The sequence below is a fragment of the Labeo rohita genome, chromosome 6 (genome assembly GCF_022985175.1).
Source record: "Labeo rohita strain BAU-BD-2019 chromosome 6, IGBB_LRoh.1.0, whole genome shotgun sequence".
In the NCBI taxonomy this organism is placed as follows: Eukaryota; Metazoa; Chordata; class Actinopteri; order Cypriniformes; family Cyprinidae; genus Labeo; species Labeo rohita.
In genome coordinates this window covers 29,379,113-29,402,951 of record NC_066874.1, presented here as the reverse complement: position 1 = coordinate 29,402,951, position 23,839 = coordinate 29,379,113, and the positions used below count along the sequence as shown (strand labels likewise).

General features: G+C 34.1%; 1 protein-coding gene across 14 annotated transcripts in view; it reads left to right on the top strand.

Moving 5' to 3' along the window:
- rap1gapb (RAP1 GTPase activating protein b) overlaps positions 1-23,839 on the top strand; it is a 93,898-nt gene that overhangs the window by 51,318 nt on the left and 18,741 nt on the right. For 3 of the 14 annotated variants that reach the window (XR_007827884.1, XM_051111420.1, XM_051111425.1), the window contains exons 1-11: positions 4,181-4,321; positions 8,266-8,371; positions 16,982-17,029; positions 18,784-18,822; positions 18,916-19,104; positions 20,864-20,967; positions 21,854-21,932; positions 22,351-22,404; positions 22,489-22,572; positions 23,028-23,128; positions 23,449-23,578. Coding sequence is in view for 13 of the 14 variants with exons in the window: in XM_051111420.1 (XP_050967377.1) it covers positions 4,188-4,321; positions 8,266-8,371; positions 16,982-17,029; positions 18,784-18,822; positions 18,916-19,104; positions 20,864-20,967; positions 21,854-21,932; positions 22,351-22,404; positions 22,489-22,572; positions 23,028-23,128; positions 23,449-23,578 (1,068 nt within the window). In the remaining variant the exon portion in view is untranslated. Of the gene's footprint in view, positions 1-1,707; positions 1,843-2,719; positions 2,739-4,179; positions 4,322-8,265; positions 8,372-13,427; positions 13,666-15,841; positions 16,207-16,981; positions 17,030-18,783; positions 18,823-18,915; positions 19,105-20,863; positions 20,968-21,853; positions 21,933-22,350; positions 22,405-22,488; positions 22,573-23,027; positions 23,129-23,448; positions 23,579-23,839 lie in introns of those variants that run through there. The other 11 variants (XM_051111433.1, XM_051111434.1, XM_051111427.1 and 8 more) reach the window with 9 other exon arrangements.

The window sequence follows — 23,839 nt, the reverse complement described above, 5'->3', positions numbered from 1 at the left end:
TTTAAAAAATGATCCTTTCTTGAATTTTTGCCATAAAATGACAAGTTACTCCAACGTTACGTTGTAGACTCTTTTATTATAATATAATATAAATGTATTATAAATGTAAGTAAATGTAACTGTAAATATAAATGTATAACTTTTGACTCACTTTTATTTAAAAATGTATCCTTTCATTAATTTTTGGTAGTCACAAGTTGCTCTCACATTCTAAACTCTTTTATTATTTAATAATATAATGTTATAAAAATGTAAATAAATACATTTCTTTTCAAACTGATTTTCTAAGCATACTGTAAATATAAATGTATAAATTTTGACTCACTTTTATTTAATTTTTGGTAGCCATAATATGAGAAGTTGATCTCACAATACAACTATTATATTATATTATATTATATTATATTATTACAATATAAAAATTCAAACACATTTCTTTTCAAATTGATAAATAAATTTCCTACTTTAAAGCATACTGTTAATATAAATTTACAACTTTTGAATTGTGACAAGTTGCTTATAAACTCTTCTGTTGCATTTTAGCAAATAGAGAAAGGCATTTGGGAAAATATAATATTTTTAATTAAAATATATTATTAATATTTAATTGTTATTTTCAAAGTCATTTTTCCAAAATAAACTTTTACATATATCATATGCATACATGCTGTATCTTTCTGTACACCCTTATTGTAATGTGATTTTGCAAACGCAGTGTTCATTCACACTGTGTTTTTAGTGTAAAACTAGTCAGGTGAGAAAACTGACTGATTTTCTGGAGGATGAGGGTCTCCACCCACCGTTGTTATCTGATAGCCCAGTCTGGGTTCAACTGAACAGGATCTTCAGCTAAAAATATTGACTGTTTTAGTGTATTGTTACCTTAATCTATTGATAGTTTTTTTCTTGCTAGACAAATTCCTCTTATAGTAATGATTTCTGGATGTAGCAAAAGATACAGAATAACAGCATTTGCTAGTTGGATTCGTTTTCTAGTCAGAGAGTGATTGAGAGATGGAAGGTTTGAATGGGAGATCGTAAACAGACCTGATTTCTGTCAGTTTTATTTCGGAAATAATTCCCATGACACCAGAGTCAGCCGAGAGCCTGGCTGGTGTCGAGTGTCTAAGATCAGACAGTTTGTTTTGAAGCGTTGTTGTCAGTGAATATTCATTTCATCCATGCATACAGAGAAAACACAGTCAAGATATTTAAAAAGCAGACACTTTTCCAGAATGTTTTCTATGTATCAATCCATTTATTTGCCTCCTAATTTGCATAAATGAATTATTCAAACACATATTATGTGGTATCAGTGTGTTTCTAGCATGTCATGCAGTTGCTTGTTTACTGCTGGTGGGCTGTTTTGACATCAAATATCTAGATACTAGATTGCTCAGATTCATTTTTGATTGATCCAGTATGACTGGATGTTTCCCATGCCATGACTAAAGGCGAACAACACCCAGCTCTTTCATTTCCATGGTCAGTTATTTTAGCCCTCGGGGCTGGTTTAGTTTCTTAACCTGAAATCCGTCCTGGACCCTCCTGCTGTGGGCCGAGTAAAGAGCACTTACGGTTAGAATACTTAAAAACAGGTTTGACTTCTTCGCTTCCCCAAGAGCCGGGAGTGAAACTTCGACTGTCTAATAAACACAAAGAACTCAACAGTCAGGTGGACGTCTCAGACCTGAGTCTCTTTGGTGTGGATAGAAAAGTTTTGAGAAGAGGTCTGGTTCATTGCGTGGAGTTGCTGAGAAACATGTCGAGGAACTCCGTAAATGGGAATAGCAGAAGAATGAGCTTTTCCGAGGCTGTTCTACGTAAAGTCAACCATCTCTGGTAAGATACGATGTTGTGTGCAAAAACTTTCCAAACTTTCTAATCTGAGCGGTTTTCTAATTTACTTGAGATTTCTTCTGTAACCCATTAGAAGTTTTGCAGTTTTCAAAGTTTCAACCCCAAATTTTGAAGTGAATTCAAAGTGGTTGGTTGAAGTGTAAGGAACTTGATACTGTAACATTCTAATATTGACAGATGTAGACATAATTGACTTCCATTGACTTTTTTTTTTTTTTACATTAATTTTATGGGTTTTTTTTTTATTTAATTTACATTTTAATATTTATTTTATTTCATTTTATTTTATTGATTTATTTTTTATTTTACAGTGAACAGTGCAAAGCTTGAATACCTCAGTATGAAATCACGGTAACTGCATGGACAAATAACAACTAAAACTCTGCAATATGTTTCATTATGTTCTACAGAAAAAAATATTTTATTTTATTTTATTTTTTTTATAAAATTAATTACATTTTTGATATTTTATTTATTTTGTTTTATTTTAATATTTTATCTTATTTTTTATTTTATTTTATTTTATTTTATTTTATTTTACAGTGCAATACTTGAATACCTCAGTATGAAATCAGGGTAACTGCATGGAAGATCATAGAGTGATCTCTTCTTTCTATACATTTTGTTGTGTGTTTTCTAGTTTTAGAAGTTGTGTGGTTGTGTAGAAGTCGCGGGAAACCATATTGGTGGTGAAAATAAAGTGTTGTTTAGTTTTGTGACTTTTTACCACCCAGTTACTGCTGCTGCATACAGTGAGGACTGATGGGAACTCTGTGGTGACTGTCTCTGTGAGGGATGTTCCCATCTCAGATAGTTCTTCAGCCCAGTGTGTCTGCAGCTGTGGGAATTCTCCGGGATTGGCAGCAAGTCCATTTGAGGTAGTTTAGAGGGCTGAGTGGGCTAATTGTAGGCTTGACAGATAACATCCTTTTAAAACTACATAAGAGGCTCGAATTACACACACACACACACACAAAACACACACACACACACACACACACAGGAATGTTTTGAGTTTAAAACCAGTTAAGCTCTATTGACAGTATCTGTGACATGCTGTCAGTTACTACAGAAAATACTTTGACTTGTCAGAAGTTATATTTGTAGTACAGCACTGGAAATCGATAGAACAAGGCATTTTAAACGCAAAAAAGTGAAGATAAAATGTTCACCATTATAATGTGTGTTAATGTGTGTTATTTGAGCTGTTAAATTGTTGAAATCATTCTTTTAGGTAGATGAAATTCATGTAATTCCAGACCTGTAACATTTTGCTGACAGATCATGACTGGGTTTGAGAACTAGATCAACAGATTCATATAAAAGATCCAATTTTTTTTTTCAGGAATTTTCTTTGAGTTATTTGTAATTTGTAATTTTTAAAATTATTTTTATTTTATTTTATTTTATTTTGTATTATTTAATTTTTTTTTTTTTTTTGTGTTTTGTTTTAGTTTTGTTTTTATTTTATTTTATTTTTTTATTTTGTTTTACTTTATTTTAGTTTCTGTTTTAATCCATTTAATTTAATTTAATTTTGTTTTAGTTTATTTTATTTTATTTTTTAATTTTGTTTTTTGTTGTTTTGTGTTTTGTTTTGTTTGTTTTGTTTTTTAATTAATGTAATTAAGTTTTGTTAGTTTAATTTTTTTTTTTTTGTTTTTGCTTATTTTTTTGTGTTTAGTTTTAGTTTATTTAGTTTTTTGTTTTATTTTTATTTTCTATTTTGTTTTGATTTTTATTTTATTATTATTTTATTTTATTTTTTTTTTTATTTTATTTTGATTTTAGTTTAGTTTTTGGTTGTTGTTTTATTTAATTTTATTTTTATGTTTTATTTAATTTTATTTTGTGTTTTGTTTTATTTTTTTTATTTATTTTTTTTTTATTTTATAATACCTAATCAGGGTAATTGCATTAAAAATAGAGAGACCAGTTTCTCTGCAGTGTCTCCTTTTGTGTTCAACAAAACAAAGAAAGTTTTTTTTTTTTAATTTAATTCAGTTTATTAATTTAATTTCATTAAATTCTTTTGTGTTACACAGACAAAAGATTATATAGATTTGTATCGACTATTCCTTCAGCCAAAAAAGCACCACTTTCATGAACAGAATGCATCGGTGGCGGTGGGAATAGAGAAACACTGGCATGAGAAAGGACATTTGGCAAAACGTCAAAACAGGTCCGATAGAGGGATGCAGAAATCTCAAACTGGTTCAGAACTAATAGATTCTAGGCTGATAACCCAAAAAAAGGCGAGAGAGGAGTGAGTCATAAAATGGTGTGAGAAGCCAGGGGGAGGGAAAGAAACAGAAAGAGTTGGGAGGATGAGAGAGAGAGAGAGAGAGAGAGAGGGAGGGAGCGATAGGAAAACGAGAGCTCTGTCTGTCACCTGCCCATTTGGTTTAGAGCTGCAGAACAGATTGCTCAGCGCTGATTTGTCGTCTGTGCATGCGTACAAGTAAGTAATGTGTCTCTCTCTCTTTTTCTTTTTCACTGTCACTCCAACATAAGATCGTCTGTCTTCTGCTGGTGTGGAGCTCAGGTGGTCGTAGTGGGAGGCAGTCAGCTGAAGAGGTGTCAGACAGTATTAGTGGAGCAGGTTGTGATGAAGACCAGTCAGCCGTGTGTGGGCTTGTTTTGGGGGCATGGTGCTGTTTTTGGTACCATTTTTTGGTGACTGTGTAGTGATATCTTGCAAATGTTGGTTAAAGATATTTGTGGTTTAGATTTGAGCGCATAGTATAGCTGCCATAGCTGCACTAGAAATGTTTTTGCATGTAAGTGTTTTAGTAAATCATCTTGATTTCACTTGTGGTTTCCTGATAGATCACACTAACCCTAACTGAAAGGATTTGGCTTTATGTGTTTTTTATGTGCATTTGTGAGTTGAAGAGAAATTAGCATACAGCATTTGTCAAGTAATCTACTTATCTTTATTATGTTTAGCCGTGATTTTCTCATAATGCACTCTCTGTTCTGTAGTTCTTTGCTAGTGTCAGATAGCTTATTGCTAATTCATGTAAACACAGTCAAATTCATTTGTATTAGCAGGTGCACCTGACAGACCCAGGGAGCAACGCTGCTTTGCATTTTCTGTATGAATCCTGTAATCCAGGTTTTCCTGAGCCTTTCCTAACCAATGCCCAATGTAGGTCTTAAAGGGGTCATATTAAAATAAAATAATTTTTGTTTTTTATGTCAGTGTTCCTGTTGCTCAATTGATAGAGTATAGCACTAATAACATGCAAAGGTCATATAGGTTTTTTTTTTTTTTTTTTTTTAAGAGATCACAGAAATAATGTGTAATTTAAATGCTCTTTAATTTAGATAAAAGTGTCTGTCAAATGCAATCTGTAAAATTTAATGTTTTTGAAAGTTGTCTCTTATGCTCACCAAGGCTAATTTATTTAATTTAACAAAAAAAGCAGTAATATTGTCTTTTTTTCTCTTCAGTTTAAACTAGCTGCTTTCTGTTTTAATATATTTTAAAATAGAATTTATTTCTGTGATGGCAAAGCTACATTTTCAGCATCCATTACTCCAATGTCACATGATTCTTCTTTTTTTGCTACTGTACCTTTAAGAATTCACTCTACCCCTCAAAAGATTGGGATCTGTAAAATGTAATGTTTTTGAAAGAAGTCTCTTGTGGTCACTGAGGTGAATTTATTTAATTTAATTAAAACAAAAAGTAAACACCGTAATAATGTGAAATATTTTTTCTTTAAAATAGCTGTTTTCTGTATTAAGATTTTTAAAAATGTGATTTGTTTCTCTGATGGCAAAGCTGAATTTTCAGCACCCATTACTCTAGTGTCACATGATACTTCTTTTTTTTGCTACTGTACCTTTAAGAATTCACACTACCCCCAAAAGATTGCGATCTGTAAAATGTAATGTTTTTGAAAGATGTCTCTTATGCTCACAGAGGTTAATTTATTTAATTTAATAAAAAAGAAGTAAAAAAAACAAAACAAAAAAGACCCAGTAATATTGTAAAATATTTTTCCATTTAAAATAGCTGCTTTCTGTTTTAATATCATTTAAAATGTAATTTGTTTCTCTGATAACAAACTGAATTTTCAGCACCCATTACTCCAGTGTCACATGCTACTACTTTTTTTGCTACTGCTACTGTACCTTTAAGAATTCACACTACCCCCCAAAAGATTGGGATTTGTAAAATGTAACATTTTTGAAAGAAGTCTCTTGCGCTCACTGAGGTTAATTAGTTTAATTTAAAAAAAATTAAAAACAGTAATAATGTGAATTTTATTTATTTATTTATTTATTCAGTTTAAAATAGCTGTTTTCTGTTGTAATATATTTTAAAATGTAATTAATTAATGTAATTGTACCTTTAAGAATTCCCACTACCCCCCCACCCATGTCTTTTATGATCAACATGGCTAATTTATTTAATAAAAAAAATATATATATATACATATATATATATATATATATATATATATATATATATATATATATTGAGTTTTTTTTCCAGTTTAAAATAGTTTTCTGCTTTATTATATTTTAAAATATAATGTATTTCTGTACCAGTTACTCCAGTGTCACATGATTCTTCTGTTTTTGCAACAGGTTTTGCACCTTTAAGAATTTAATGTAAATGCACTCTTTTATGATTTGCTAACCTTTTTAAGTTTGAAATGGGTAACACTTATGGGTTGCAGATTTATTGTAGTTCCCTTAAAAGGACATCTTTGTTCCCTTTTTACCCCTAATAGGTACATATTAGTACCATATTACTGCTCTAAGGTACTAATCTGTACCTATTAAAAAAAAGGTACAAAGATGTCCTTTTAACGGTACTTCTCCAGCGACAAGCTGTTGTACCCCAAAAGGTACAAATTTAAACCCCAATTTTTCTGTTTCTAGATGCATAGACATCTTTCTTAATGTGCTTTGAAAGATAATGCAGAGCCGTAGGTGCTACACACAGATAGAAACAGCACCGTACAGGTGAACGTTTGTGCAGAAATTAGTGTAAGATTAATTCAATTTGGAGAGTAAATACTTTTAGAGCTGCTGTAGTTTGTCTCCAAATAAATGCAAATACCCACACTCACCGTCTCTATGGAAATCTCTATTGCTGGCATTGTGTTTTGTATCAGCCTCTTGTGCCACATCTCAGTCAAGCTTGGCTTATGTGCTGTGACAAATCAACAGCTTGTACCGCTGTCAAAACTCCCCGACGACTTCAGGGCCTTTTCAGCACATAACCTGCCATCAGGCTAACGAAGTGAGTCAGCTCTGGCGATCCTCAAGAGCTAAAGATCTAACAAAACACCGCTGTGCCTTTGGTGACAGGACATGATGTTGTTGGCATCTGACATCCCTTTCAGGATGCGTCTCAGCCACTTGCAACCAAAATGGCCTTTTGTCCTGCTCTCTAAGGTGACCTCCGTTTCATTTGGTTTTTAACAGTATGCAAATTGCACTTTCCTGTGCAGACGCTTCACATTTCTCTTAAGTTGGACTTTGATGTCATGGGTTCCTCTGTGAGCTTTGCACATAAGAGGTTCAGACCTTCAAGCAATGGAGTCACATATTGTAGCCAAACCTCTGAAAATAATCACCAAATCTGGTCCACATTGGAGCATGTTTTTAATTCATGCCATTTATGCATGCAGTGTCCAACAGACAGCGCCTGAATGATCTGTGCATTCATACCGACAGTGAATAAATCACTGAAGGTCGCCCTCCAGAGGTCACCTCTCATTGAAAATGCTTTTCAGTGCTTTCAAGCTGTTTATTTCAGGTATGTTAGACCAAGCATCTAATGGCATATTCATGGTCCTGTTTTGCTCTTAACTGTAGGACCACCTCATGCAAAATTCACTGTAATAACAAAATAATAATCTGGTTTCTGTCAAGATGAATAGATGATTATCAACTTGTAAAACAAAGCACTAAAAACCATGTGCCTTCAGACAGACATTCATATGCGTCCAGACAGGCATAGAGGAACAGATTGTCTGCCAAATAGCAGGGGAGTTTTAATTGATTTAGGATCGGCTGTTAAAAGCGAGCTTGGAGCAGTCGATGTGATGTGAAATAATGTGTTTGAACTGAGGCACTGGCTTGAGTCAAATTACAAGGCCAGTAACAAAAACCGAGAGCTTGATTCTGCTGCATGTGGCGTGTGTCATTGAACCGTACTGTTTCACGATCTGCGTCCACACACACCTGTGGCTTTTTCAACATGTTGCATTGCATACTAACTAATCGATTCCTTCCCAGCTTGAGCAGTCAGTGATGCTGAGCATTTCTAATTTGATCCTTAGACGAACACTTGTAACAAATGTGCCATTGTGAGTGGTCTGATTGCCTTGAGTTGTTAATGCTCCTGCTTTAGTTCTGAGGATTTCTGTTTGTCCACAGGAAACAAGATGGCAGGATCCCACGAATATCTGACCCGCTAGAACGTCCCGGTTTGGTCAAGTCCTTTCTGCCATCACCTGCTCCGACTCTTCTAAAGGTTTGGAAGGTTTAAACATTTCACTTCTCTTTCTTCTAATCATGTTATATTCCAGCAGAGCCTTAGGTTCGGTCGGAGAGTTGGTAGGAATATCAAACAACTGCCTTCTCTCATTTATTTCTTCCTGCTGCTTACCTGTCTTTTCCTTTTTCCTGTGACAACCATCTATTACGAATAGATGAACTGCTTTTTTGTGTGCGCATGCTGCATATAACCTACTTTTTTTTAAATGATTTTGTTGATTTCTGTGGAAGAATTGATTATTGGAGTGTCACAAAAATAAATAAAGGATGGAATTATTATTTTAAAATAAAAAAGTATTTTGATAATGAACATAAATCTACATAAATCTGTATTTCTAAGAGACAAAAAATGTTATATTACTGTTAATATTATCAGGCAAAACAAACCTGTATCTTGATTTGAAACAATATTAGTCATTAAAACATGCAGAACTAAGAAATGTATTTTCTGTTATTTATTTTGTTAAGGAAAAATTACTGGAAAAAGTGTAATCATTTCAAAAACGTGAAGTATTTATCATGTTCTGACCATAAAGAATAGTTTAAAGCCACAATTAACTGTCTGGTTTTTACAACTTTCACAATGTAGCAAAAGTGTGCCTTTAAACTTGAAATAAATAAAAATTTGACATTTACTTAACTGATATGAAATAAAATTATTGTGATTTTTTTTTTTGGCCGTATTGCCCAGCCCTACATCAAACAATCCTGAAAAAAATTATCATGGTTCCCACAAAAAGTAATAATAAATAAAAAAAATAATAAGGTTAAAAAATTTAATGAAATGTTTCTTCAGCATCAAATCAGTATTTCTGAAGAATCATGTGGCACTGAAGACCGGAGTAATGATGCTGAAAATTCAACTTTGCATCACAGGAATAAATCACATTTTAAAATATATCACAAAAGAAAATAGTTATTTTAAAGTGTAATAATATTTCATAATATTGTTATATTTTTAGCATATAAAAAAACCCTATTTAGCAAATAGCATAAGACTTCTTTCAAAAACTTTTGAATGGTATTGTAAATAAATCTCTTTTTTTTATGCAATCAAAAGTGTTTTTTTTTTTTTTTTTTTTTAATTGACAAATACCTACAATTGGCATACTACAAAAACAAATGAATAACTTTTGACTGAATTGTATTTAAAAATGCATCCCTTATTTACTTTTTTGTTGGTAGCCAAAATATGCCAAAGGGATGTGTTTTAAAATCGAAAGATGGTTGGTTTATCACAATAAACTCTCTGTGGCAAATAGATAAAAAACATTATTATCATTCTGTTCATTTAAATTTTATAAATTTATTTTAGGCTGCACTGCCAGTTTTACACAGAAAGGATTCTTTTGTAATTCATGCCTAATCGGTTGAAGTGTGTCACAAGATAATTCTGTGCTAGCGCTCCAAGATTCTCCCTCAAGGACCAACATCCAAGTTTAACTTTAGAAATTATACTTTGTTGAGGAACGGAATGCTAATTTGATCCAAAAAGAAATCAAAGCTCTTCCAGGCATCAGGATCTCCCGATGAACCTCAAATGAAAGCACTTCAGTAGCTGTGGTACATTTTAATGTGAGCTAAACTGGTGGTCGTCCATTAGGGAGCTTTCAGGGAGGCTTAAATAATTTTTTGAGGAAGCTCAGTCCCTCTTTTCTCTCTTGTCGGACCCCCAGTAATCAGAACCTCGAAAAGTACCAGTCTTTTGGTTGTTTTATATCAATTGTTGAATAAGACATTAGCTAGTTTTATTATTTGAAGCTAGCTCATCTCCAGGGACACCTATTCCCCTCATTTAACACCCAAGTGCTTTTTTAATTGAACCCATCTGTGTCTCTGAGCAGCTCTGAAAGCCATTAGCACAAGGGCTTCTGGGAACCAGGAGGACTGAAGTGTTCGTGTTTAGGGATGTCCTAGAATGATTAGTGTCTCGATGTCATTGCGAGCGGTTGAATAAGATTTGCTCAGTCTAGATTGTGTAGTTAAGCATTTATGTATTTCACTAAGAGTCTCATAATGCAAGATTACATTAATGCAAGATCAGCAAATGAAATTGGATTGTAAACAAGTTACCTTACCATGCATTTTTAATTTAGTGTTTATTGTCTGTGGATTATGGTCTTTGCTTTATGGTTTTGTTGTATTCCTCAAGTACTAATGGTAAGCAATGCTGTATAATGCAAAATAAGGTTTTATTGTACATAGAGTCGACTAATTTAATACAGAATTCAGAAATCCAGGGTAAAAAATATTGCAAGTGGGTTGTTTTTGCTATCTCAGTTGCTCCATTTGAGAGCAAATTAAGACTTTGAAATGGCAAACGTTTCATTATATTTGTTTTTGGGCCCCTAAAAGCATTAAAATGGCCTCGTTTTTCCTGTCTGCTGGCTTTCATGTCACAGTTCAAGATGGACGCTAATAAAAGGCATGGAAATGTGTGCATCATTTTCCTGCAGTGCTAGAGTAATTCATCACATGCCATTTACAGCTCATTTACAGCTGACCAGTATTGCATGAAAACAACTTCAGCAACTAGAGATTTTAACTGACATAAAATAAGTCTTAGTACTACAATTGCTAACACTAAAACTGAAATAAAAGTACATTAAAGCTAAATAGAAGCTAATAAAAATGACAAAAACATGAAATAAAATTAAAATAAACAGAAAATATACAAAATATTAATAATAAATATAGCTGCAAGCAGCAATTAACAGGGTTCAAGTACTTTAAGGCAGTTAAGCACAGGAAAAAAAGACATTACATATTATTTAGCAATTTCAAAAAGCATTTTTGCTAAATACAGGTAATTTGCCATGGAAATATGATGTTTTTTAACAGTTATGACTGTTACAGCAGCAGCTGTGGTCTGATCTCCCTAAAACTTTGCATGACTATTTACGACTATTTTTTTAAAATATTTATTGATATTCACTCTTCGGAGAATCATCCTGCACTGTTTTGGTTCAGATTGGGCAAAAAACCAAGGACTAGTTTGCTAAAGCAGGTTTTTCAAAAAATGCAAAATACCTGAAAATTTCGTGACAGACGTTGTGAGCCAGGGATTCCAACGACATAAGACATTTGAGGCTGAAACGAACGGTTTAGGAGTTATGAGCGATTTTGTACTTTTGATCACTGTAGCGCCGCCATCAGGCTGAAAGTGAGCCTTGCCCTGGTGACATTGTAGGAGTACTACCATCCCTCCAAGTTTCAAGTCTCTATGACTTATGGTTTGGTCTGCCCGATCAGAGTTTCAAAAGAGATTTCAAAATGTTGCAAGAGATTTAAGAGATTTCACAATGAAATCAAAACATTTCTCATCTTCTATGCTTACCACATTAATTATACAGCTCTGTACTTTGACCTTATGTTAGCTATTGTCTCATTTTTGTCAGTTTTTATTTGTCCTACTTCATTTTATGAGGAACATCTGAGACAAAGTTGACACTGAAATGTACATACACTGCCCTCCAAAAGTTTGGAAACACCCCTGGCAAAGTGTGGTTTTGGATGATATCAGCATAAATCCTTATCATTTTTTGGTGCAAATACATTAAAGTAACTTGACATTATCATTGAAGACCAGCAATAATAATTTTCATTTTGATTACATAATAATGGCAATATATACATGCCCCTTTGCCAGCTGTGATGCCTGGTTACTGGTTTAAACCTGGCCAAGGTTTTTAAAAGATTTTTGGGTCAGCACACCTTAATAGCTTCAACAATTGATTGCCAATTAAGTTTAGAATACAATGAATTTAGGCCCGGATTATGCAGAGCTGTAAAAGCTGCTAATGGTGGATATTTTGATGAATCGAAAATGTAGGTTTTTTCTATGTATAAACTGTTTATGTAATAAAATATGTTTTCACAGTTTGTGTTGTCCCTTATTAGTGCAAAATTATCGCAAATTAAAAAGGATTCATGCCAATATTGTCCAAAACCAACTTTTCTAGGTTGTTTCCAAACTTTTGGAGGGCAGTGTAGATCTGAAAAAGCCTCAGCAACCTCTTTTTTTCCTCTGGGAACAGACATTGCATAGAAACCTGCCTCAGAGGAATGAAATTCTGGGTTTCCCATACCAATTCCTTCCAGAGTCTGTAAACACCTTGATCCTGGGAACAGGAGGGAGGGATGATCCCGGAATCCGTAGTTTTGGATGCTACAATAAATTCCCTTGAATCCCAGAGCAATAACAGCATTACAGAAAGACGGTTTTACCACAACACCACCATGCAACTTTTGTACGAAGATATTAGAAAACATAGAAGGTAATTTCGAACAAGGCTCATATCACTGCTTTGGTTACACATTATTCACTTTTATAGCCATTTTCAAAACTGTTTTCTGTCATATTGCCTTAATACATTCTCACATTAAGGTTATTAAACAGGCTGCCTGCCCACTCATGCTGTTGTAGTATTTCTGTAATACGGTCGTGGCAAGCACATTATAGTTGTGCAACTGTGGCTGTAATGTGACAATAAGAAGTCATATTAGCTTTCAGCAATTGTGACATTATGTCACTTTACCATTGTGCATTTTTAAACCGCTTTTAGCAGTATTTCTGACAGGTACACTATAATATAATGGGAAATATTTGCAGCTTTATATTACATTAGATATTTGGAGAATGCATAAATGCATAAAGCATACATTTTGGTAACATCTACCTTAAGGTCACCCAGGGGTCACTGATTTACATTAGTCATGAGATTTCACAGACTCGCTTTAGAAAGCGTGCAAGCCTTCACAAGCCACTTATTGGCCATTTTCAAGTATTAAATATAACAGTTTTGACATTTTGGTAATTGGGGATTTCCACAGGTGCTTTGGACAATTTAATTATGCGATTTCATTCTCAAAGATACAAAAACACACTTTTTTTGCATGTCCTTTGGCTGAAAATCTGAGGGGGCATGTGTGGTTTGAATGGGCTTGATGCTTCTGTGCTCTCACACACACACATATCCACATCCACATGTCACTTACCAGTGGTTTCCTTCATTAGAGGCTTATTCGTATGGCATGCTTGACTAGAATAGAGGAAGTTGTAGCAGATTGAGGAAGCTATCTGTCTTTTTCTTGCCTTCCCCGCTGCTTTTTCTCATGAGTAGAACATATGAAGATTGAGAGAAAGAGTGTTTTGTTGTCAGTCACGGTCGTGTTTCTAAGGGTTCAGCTGATTTAATTGACTTCATCATGGCAAAGAGTATGTACAGGTTTCGCAGTCCAGCACTCGCTGCCATGCATCACCGCAGGCGCTTCAGTGATGTAAGTAGACTTCAGTGATGTGTGACTTTGTGTGCTTATATACAAAGGCCAAGTGTAAGAGTGTAGACAATGTGTTAGTGTAATGTGTGATTGTGTTTCTTTCTCTTTAATTCTTATTATCTTACAGATTTTTTTCCTCATGCTGTAATTCAGTAATAAGAATCATGCTAGCTGATTTAACAGATATTATGATCATGTATAAATACTTCACAGTTTAAATAATATATTAGTGTAGTTTATATTAGTTTGTTGCATTATTCTAATGAGAATTTGGGAGAAAATTGTCATGAAAATATGAATTTAAATCTCAGTTAATGACATTGATTAAATTCAGTTCAAAGGTAACTGTAGATTTGATTTATGATAATATATTGATCTAAGGGTTTTGAGTCATGCATGCTTGCTTAGGATTGGTACAGAGTGTACTGTGTAAGTTTGTGATGCAATAGTATTATAGGATGTCTTTGTTGACAAAGAATTCTATTGAGAAATGTCAAAATTCACTGCTTGTTGATTCATAACAATTTGTGAAATTAATTTAGTAAATTGTGTACATTAGCTGCATGTGTGATTACCAAATGTCCCCACAATAATAGAATAACTTGTAGTGGCCTGTATAATGGAACTTCCCAACAGTTAATCAAATAAGGAGACTAATTAATGTCTTAATTAAAATCTAAAAATGCACAAAGGTTTCTGTTAGGGGTAAGTTTAGGGATAGGCTTTGGGTTATAAAGTAAAGATATTTAACTAGCTTTTTTTTTTCAACTTTAGGCACTTATGTCCCAGGGGTTGATTTATATTAAAATTAATGAATTCGGTATATGAATATTACATCAAAACTGCCTCACCATCTTCTTCTTCATTGATCATTTTTGGTATTATCTGCATATGGATTGTGTCCCATTGTGTCCCATACCCCGTCATTTTACATTCAATTCACCCAAAAAAGAATTAGTTGTTTCCTTTTTTTAAGACTGTAATAATTTTTTAAAAAAAGTTAAAAAAAAAACTATGTTTGACAGTTTTAAAACTGTTAGTTTTAAAAGAGCTCTCTGAAAGTCAACAGGCCTAAAAGTGTCTATAATAATAGAAGCATGCAGTTAGCCTAATATAAAAACAACAGAAGTAAATTCAAGTAACCACTAATGTGTGTGTGTTATTTATATTTGATGAATCAGCAAGTCATAAGGAGAAACGCACTGAAGTTCCACTTTCAATATAGCGTTTGTTACATTGAGTCATTTAAGGTAGTTTGAACTGTGTGAATGTGTGTTATGTAAGTGTAAATTTGCAGCTGTTTGTGTGATTTCTTGTTGAGAAAAATCAATTACTGGCAAGGATTTTGCAGAGTCCTACCTGACTCTGCAGTCTTATCAGCATTAAACATTAAAAATGGTGCTGCATTCTGAAAAACTAGTTTTTTATCTTTTCAGTAGTGTTTGCCTTGCAGAATTTGCAAAAAAGTTGCCAAGACATTGCTATGTGGTTTCAGGGGTGTTCTGATTGGCTGTGCTGTTGCTTTGAGGTTGCTAATGTGTTGTTAGATGGTTTGTATGGTGTTCTTTTTGGCTGTGGTGTTGTTATAAGGTTGCTATAGGCATAGTTAGATGGTTATATGGATGTTCTAAAAGCCTGTTTTGTTGCTGTAAGTTTGTAGGGGTGCTCTGATTGGCTGTGATGTTGCTATGAGGTTGCTAGGGTGAATTTAGATCAGGGGTCACCAGACTTGGACATGGAGGGCCAGTATCGTTCAGAGTTTAAACTCTGCAGGACCCCTTCCCCTTCAGGACCGAGTGGTGTGACCCCTGATTTACACAGTTGTAGGGGTGTTCTGATTGGCTGTGGTGTTGCTATGAGGTTGCTAGCGTGTTGTTAGATGGTTGGAAGGGTGTTCTGAGTGATTGTTGTGTTGCTGCTGTAAGTTGTGTTATACCACCTTAAATATAAACTTTTTTTTTCCTGTTTTATCATCTGCCAGGGGAATATCCATTCACTTAGAAAGTGCAAGACGGGTTAAGTTTAATATTTAGGGTTATGGGTTTATTCAAATGCATAACCCTAAGAATTAGCATTAGGAAACTAATAATTTTGCATGCTAATAAGCAGGCATTGGTTTCTGAACAACGTTCCCTTTAATTCACGTTGCAACTTGCTGGTTTATTCTGAGCTGCGGGCTCAATGATATGACACCGCAGCTGTAGCTAGTCAGGTCACATCCTTCATACGCGCAGCTGCTCTGTCTCCGCGTTAAATTATGCTGTTTCACAGTCTTCATCTCCCATTGAGATGAACCGTATGATAGGGAGGAAGGACATCTGGTAGTCTGATGCTCTGTTGATCATAGGATCAAGGCAAGGCGCTCCGTCCATTACTGCACAGCCACTGTTACTGAGAGTCGTTCTCATGTCAAGTGGACTCGCAGACTGTCAGATCTCACTCTTTCTCATTGTGTTCATCTACCTCTCTCTCCCCTCTCTTTTATCTGTTCCTCCTGGTTCTCAGACATCAGATATATTTGCAATGATAGAGCGAATGCAGGTGAGAAGTCTACTTTTTTGTACAGTTTTGAGTTTATTGCTTTTCCTGCAATCTCTCGCTTTTTATGACCTCTGACCTTTTTTAACCTGCAATATGCTGACACCTTCCCAGTCTTTGCTTATTATTACTGTCATCTGTATTCTGAGGCTCTCTTTTAATGCGTCATTCATTCACTTTAAAATTTATATATGTAGCTTGAACTCTTCTGTCAATAAATTCTTGAAAACTGTTAAAAAATATAGTCTACACAAGTATGCAAACACTTGGTCAGCACATTTTAATGTCTGTTGAACCTGGTGATCCATCATAATTTGAGCACAAAAAGCATTTTATGATTCTGACCTTTTTAAATTAAACTAATAAGTAGAATTTTTTTCACATTTAAGTAAGGTTTTCAGTAACTACATTATTGCGTAAGGGTTTTAACAAACCTTAAGGGGTGACAGAATTTCTTTTACAGTAAATATCTGTTATGTAATTATATATTTATTTTTAATCAATTAATTTTAAATATATGTATGCCAGTGTCCATTAGAATATGTTTCAGGCCTAATTGTCTCTGTGTTATTTCTTTATTTAAATGTTTATCAACTTTCAAGAGAGTTATCAAATGCTTACATTATTTATTATAAGTTAATAACTTGATTAACTAACAAATGATGAATTCTAATTTCTTGTATTTACTATTCTGAAGCATATGAATTGTTTATTCCATTTGATAAATGTTTTTTAAATTAACTATGTATTAAATATCCTTTTTTTTTTGTAAACACAGAGCAGTAGAATGGACGAGCAGAGGTGCACTCTTCCACCTCCTCTCAAAGTAAGTGTTTGTATTTAGAGCCACACAAACAAACATCAAGTGTTATAATCATTACAGTCTGTTCTCACATTGACTGCCATCAGCACTGTTTATCACATGTGCACAGAAACACACAATGTTGCTTTTGTTAGAGACGGATGTTTTCATATTAACCCTCATTCTCATAGCTTTAAAGTTCAGAAAAGCTCTGCTGCTTTAAAATGTTGGCATTTTCATGCATAATGGGAGCTCTCCTGACATGAAGGCTGTTTTAAAAGGTTGGCAGCATAATTATGGCCTATTAAAATACCTTTTGGCAAACTGTAAGGCAAAATGCATAGCAAGCAGCTTACCGTAAAAGTATGAAATGAAGGAAGTCTTGTTTAAAATACAAGTATTGATTTATAAAGTGTGTTCAGATGAGTAAGTGTGTACTAGACAAGTGCAGTTACAATACATGTCTTGTGCCTTAAAGGAGAAGTCTACTTCTAAAACAAAGATTCACATATAATGTACTCACCCCCTTGTCATCCAAGGTGTTTGTGTCTTTCTTTCTTCAGTCGTAAAAAAATAATGTTTTTTGAGCAAAACATTTCAGGATTTTTCTCCATAAAATGGACTGCTATGGTGCCCCGATTTTTGCTCTCCCTGAACTCTGTGTATTCTGGCTCAAGACAGTTAGAGTATGTCGAAAAATTCCAATCGTATTTTCTCCCTCAACTTCAAAAAGCATTTCAAAATCATCCTACTTCGCTGCAGAAGTACCAACCCAGTCTCTGCAAAGTGAACATGCAAAGAAGGTCAAACAGCCATAACAAAAACGGTAAAACAGCGATATAGGACGATTTTGAAGTTGAGGGAGAACATGAGATGGACATGCTCTAAATGACATGAACCGGAAAAAAACAGAATTCAGGCAGAGTAAGAGAAGATGAACGTTTGACATTAAAAAATATATAAATTGTATTATTTTTATGAAAATAACTGATCGTTCCACTGGATAAGACCCTTCTTCCTCAGCTGGGATTGTTTACAACCACATTTGGGATCGTTTGAAGCTGCATTTAAACTGCATTTTGAAAGTTCAAAATCAGGGCACCATATCAGTCCATTATATGGAGAAAAATGTTGAAACGTTTTCCTTAAAAAAACAAATTTCTTTACGACTGAAGAAAGAAAGACATGAACATCTTGGATGACAAGGGTGTGAGTACATTAGATGTAAATCTTTGTTTTGGAAGTGGACTTCTCTTTTAAGTGTGTGCTGTGAGTTAAAACTGACCAGTGTCAATTTTAATTTACTGTTAATAGAGGAACATCAGAAACGTGTATATTGTACATTTAAAAGTAAATGTGTCTTGTGTATAGATAGTGTTTGAACAGTATACAAATGCATCTTTGCTCTCTGTCTAGCTAGAACAGGTTCTTAGGCTGCACTCATACATAGAATTACTTACAATATAATGCTTTATACTTTTATGAGTTATGAAGGTGAATCACACATTCGACTCAAAAATATAAATGCCACTAAAGTATATGTTTACTAGAATGTATAGAAGTACTTCGTTGTTGTTCTGTGAATAAAACAAGCCAACATAAAACACCAGAACTTGTGATCTGATGCTTTTACAGCAGGCCTTGTGAATATTGTATACAGTTCAGGGTTTTATGAGTCGCTGCGGCACCTTCATATTTCCTTCATCTGCAGCTTAAAGTGACTTGAATGAAGAGCTCAGAATGTGTACATCTCTAATATCTCTATATTCCTCCTACAGACAGAGGAAGATTACATTCCGTATCCCAGCGTCCATGAGGTTGCAAACTTGTTTGGTTTTTTTATATGTAAATATGAATGTGTTTTCTTGTACTGGTTGTAAACTGTTCATTTTGTTTTCATGGGCTGGTAGGTATTGGGTCGTACAGGTCCTTTACCGCTCATTCTGCTGCCCCAGTTTGGGGGTTACTGGATTGAAGGGACCAATCATGATTTAGGCTCCTCCTCCACACCAGAGGAACCGCCCCCTTGTCCTGCATCGCAGGTTAAACTGGAGACAAACAGCATAGCCAAGATCTACAGGAAACACTTCCTGGGCAAGGTGAGATTCTGAGTTGACAAAGATATGATGATACTAATTCTAAAGTAATAGATGGAAAGACCATAAAATGATCATAAAAGTGGTCAGTACGACCCACAAGTCTTCTAAAGACATAAAATAACTTTGAAGAATAAGTAATATTGGTGAATGGAAAATGAGATATGCAGGTTATTTAAAAATTAAAAAATAAACAACCACAATGTGCAATCTGGAATTTTATGTAGTAAAATTAACTAAAATCAGACAATATATCGGCCTCATCAAACCAATGAGTGTCATTTAATATAAAAATAAATAAAGAATAAATATTAATTCTTATTATTAAAAGAGTTTTGGTTTTGCATGTATTTACATATCTGTTTTATTTTTCTATGATTTACATGCCATATTAAGGATTAGTTCACTTCCAGAACTTCACTTCTTTCTTTTTTAAGTCAAAAAGAAAAACACAGGGTTTTTTTTTTTTTTTTGGATTAGACGGTGCCTGTGAGTTTGAACATCCAAAATGCAGTTTAAATGCAGCTTCAAAGGGCTCTAAATGATCCTAGCCAAAGAATAAGGGTCTTATCTAATGAAACAAAGATAGAATGGAGGAGAAAATGAGATTGGAGTTTTTCGACCTGGTATTGACCCGAATTACACAGAGTATGCATGCGCAATGCAAAGCTAGACAAGATGTTAAAGAGGTTAAAAAGTATATAATTTTTTTTTTTTTTTTTTTTAGAAAAAGACCAATTGTTTCACTAGTTAAGACCCTAATTCCTCAGCTGGGGTTGTTTAGAGCCCTTTGAAGCTGCACTGAAACTGCATTTTGGAAGTTCAAACTCGTGGGCACCATAAAAGTCCACGATATGGAGATAATTCCAATAATTTTCCTCAAAAAACGTAATTTCTTTATGACTGAAGAAAGAAAGGCATGAACAGCTTGGATGACAACAGGGTGAGTACATTATCTGTAAATTTTTGTTCTGGAAGTGAACAACAACTTAAGGATTTTTGTGAAAAACATTCCAGGATTTATCTCCATATAGTGGACGTCAAACAGGGTTGAAGGTCCAAATTGTCATTTCAGTGCAGCTTCAAAGGGCTCTACATGATCTCAGCCGAGGAAGAAGGGTCTTATCTAGCGAAACGATCGGTCATTTTCTAAAAAAATAAAAATGTTTATACTTTTTAACCACAAATGCTCATCATGAACTAGCTTGACGCATTACATAATCACATTGGAAGGGGCACATGCGACGTAGGTGGAAGTGCCGACCCAGTGTTTACAAAGCGTTTATGCAAAGAAAGTCAAACACACTTTACAAAAAAAGGTAAAACAACGTCTACTCTACCTTTTTGAACAACAGTATAAAGACAAAGAACTAAGCGTGCGTGACCTTTCCAATGTGATTACGAAATGCATGAAATCGTAGACGCACATCTCAGAGCTAGTGCAAGACAAGCATTTGACAAAGCCTTTTTTTTTTTTTTTTTTTTTTTTAGAAAATGACCAGTCATTTCGCTAGGTAAGACACGTAGAGCCTTTTAAGCTGCATTGAAACTGAAGTTTGGATCTTTAAACTATTGGCTCCCATTAAAATCCACCATATGGAGAAAATCCTGGAATGTTTTACGTTAGTTGCATTGGTTGTTTTCCTCTGTGCTGATAATACTCTTTGAGCTTGCTGTCACTCTGGGTCAGAGCTTTTAGGAATCTGTGATAATGCAAAGAGTCGTTCGGAGGGTTTATGTGCATTTATAACTCTTCCCGCAGGAGCACTTTAATTATTACTCAGTGGACAGCGCTCTGGGCCACCTGGTCTTCTCGGTGAAGTATGATGTGATTGGAGACCAGGAGCACCTTCGACTGTTGCTTAGGTACTTCAAACATGCACACTCTTGACTATTCCCAAATGAAAAATGTATTGCTTTGATGTTTTGAAATCTGTGTTTCAGTAAAACTTTGGTTACAGATGTTTCTCCTGAAATATCTTAGGAGATAATACATAAAAGTAAATTGTTTATATACGGATTGTAAAAAAAAAAACTATAAACTCAATCTCCGGTCTCGGAACAAATCCTCATTCCTCTTCGATTTACAAATCCTTTTTGCTGCCTCAATTGAAATCGAGTTTAAGAAATTGAATCAGAATTTAAAAGATATTCTCAATTTAGTTCTGAATGCTGCACAGCCCTGTTGCAGACACTTTTCTTTTTAAAGAAACATTCACATCCACTCTCTCCCGTCACATATTCTCTCATTGTTCATTTTCGAAGATGTTCTGACTTAAGTGCTCAAAATAGGCAGCTGAAATACAAGGTCACATCTATTCTTTATAACCTGAAGCCTGTCTCGAGGCCCTTTAATGATGGGGATGGGAACAAGAGACAGTGTACATGTCAGAGAGAGGTTGATCTATAAAGCCTCACTTTTATAAGGGGAGCTCGTCAGGGACTCTTTGAATGTTGCATGTTGGCTGTAAGATAATTGGCAGGGGCTCCTGTGAATGCTGGTGAGATTCACATGGCAACTTTTTGATTGGTAAACTACCATTCATTTCTCTCTTTCTGTCTTTTTGTCTTTTCTGCTAAACATAACATTTACATTAATGCATTTAGCAGACACTTTTATGCAGAGCGAGTTATAGACAAGCGAATTAGCAGAGAATGTTTTTGTGATGTACAAGTCTAGTTTGGTTATAGTGTTACTATGTTAGTTTATAATGCTGGAGTTTAATGTGAATCTCCTGTCTTTTAATTGTAGGTCAAAGTATAAAACCTACCATGATGTGATACCAATTTCTTGTCTGACCGAGTTCCCTAATGTTGTCCAGATGGCGAAGGTGGGACATTAACATAAATGGTTAAGCAGAGAAGAATTTTGCATGGCTGTTAGTGGATTAAAAAATGAATAAAATCATTTGCATGTACATGTACAGTAGATGATTTCAATTAAAATTATAATTATTCTTTTTTTGATTTAATGCAGTTCTAATTATACATTCAAATAATTTAAATTAATTAATTGCATATATGCAATTGCATGACTGCTGAGAAAAATCTAATGCAAATAAGATCTAATAAAAGGTGAAGTTAATTTAGTATTTTATCTCCATGAGAAAACCTTAAAAATGCTCATTTTTATTGTTTTATTTTTTATAATTAATTTGTACTAAATTAATGTTAAATTGACAGCCTTACTAATCAGATCAAATAATCTGATTACAAATATTTAAACATTTTTTGTCTTTTTTTTTCAAGCTTATCTGTGAGGAGGTGAACGTGGACCGATTTTATCCCGTCTTATACCCAAAGGTGAGCTGGAACAGAAACATCAAAAACGAATGAACAAATCACGTAGTTTTTTTTCACTGACCCTCATTTGTTATCCGTTTCAAGGCATCCAGACTTATTGTGACCTTTGATGAGCACGTCATCAGCAACAACTTCAAATTTGGAGTCATCTACCAGAAATTTGCACAGGTTAGATCACCTTTAAACATTTGTATTCCTGGTTTGTTTAATTTATATTAAAAGGATAGTTCACTCAAAAATGACGTTCCAAATGTTCCAAACCCGTAAGACTTTGAAACACATACTAAAATATTTTTGATGAAATCCGAGAGCTTTCTGACTCTTCATAAAGCTTTCTAAACTGCATAAAATTAAGGTGAACCACTGATGTCACATGGATTGTTTTAATGATGCCCTTACTACCTTTCTCAGCCTTGAACATAGTAGTTGCGTTGCTGTGTGTGCAGGGTCAGAAAGCTCTTGGATTTCATCAAAAATATCTTAATTTATATTCCGGAGTTGAACAAAGGTCTTACAGGTTTGGACGACATGAGGGTGAGTAATTAATGACAGAATTTTCATTTTTGAGTGAACTATCCCTTTAAGTGTGGACTTGTGGACTGAAAGTGTTCTCTGTTCTACAGACATCAGAAGAGGAACTATTCGGAAACAATGAGGAAAGTCCAGCTTTTGTTGAGTTTCTGGAGTTCTTGGGGGAGAAGATTGAACTTCATGATTTTAAAGGGTATAGACATACAGTATTTAACATGGACAGTACCCATGTAGGACATTTTCTTGGTCCTGGAACAACATTCCTGTCAATCAGTCATGTTGTAGGGTTATCTGGAGAGCTGTTGTTGAAGCTTCAGTAGTAAAGTTATCTTATAATATTGTAATTTTTCTTTGATTACAGGTCTAGGTCAGAGTTAAATGTGGAATAGATGTGATTGTTTGATTAGAATGTTGTTTCAGCACCAACAAAGGGGTGTTTGTAGAGCTGCTATGTTGAGTTTAAACATATTAATGAAGTAATTCAGAACTTTTTGAACTTCTTTCATTATACAGCTTTCGTGGTGGCCTGGATGTGACACATGGTCAGACAGGAATCGAGTCAGTCTACCACAACTTCCACAATAAAGAGATAATGTTCCACGTGTCCACTAAGCTGCCATACACTGAAGGTGATTCCCAGCAGGTAAGACGTCATGTTTTGTTTTATTTTATTTTTTTAAATTTTATTTTATTATTTTTTTAATTTATTTTAAAATTTGTTTTGTTTTTGGCTTTTATTTTTGCCTTGTTCTTTATTTATTTATTTAGCTTTGTTTTTGTTTTGTTCTGCTTTGCTTTATTTATTTATTTTTGCTTTGTTCAGCTTTCTATTTATTTATTTATTTATTGCTGCTTTGTTGTTTTTAGTTTTTGTTTTGATTCACAATCAATGAAGAACATGAAC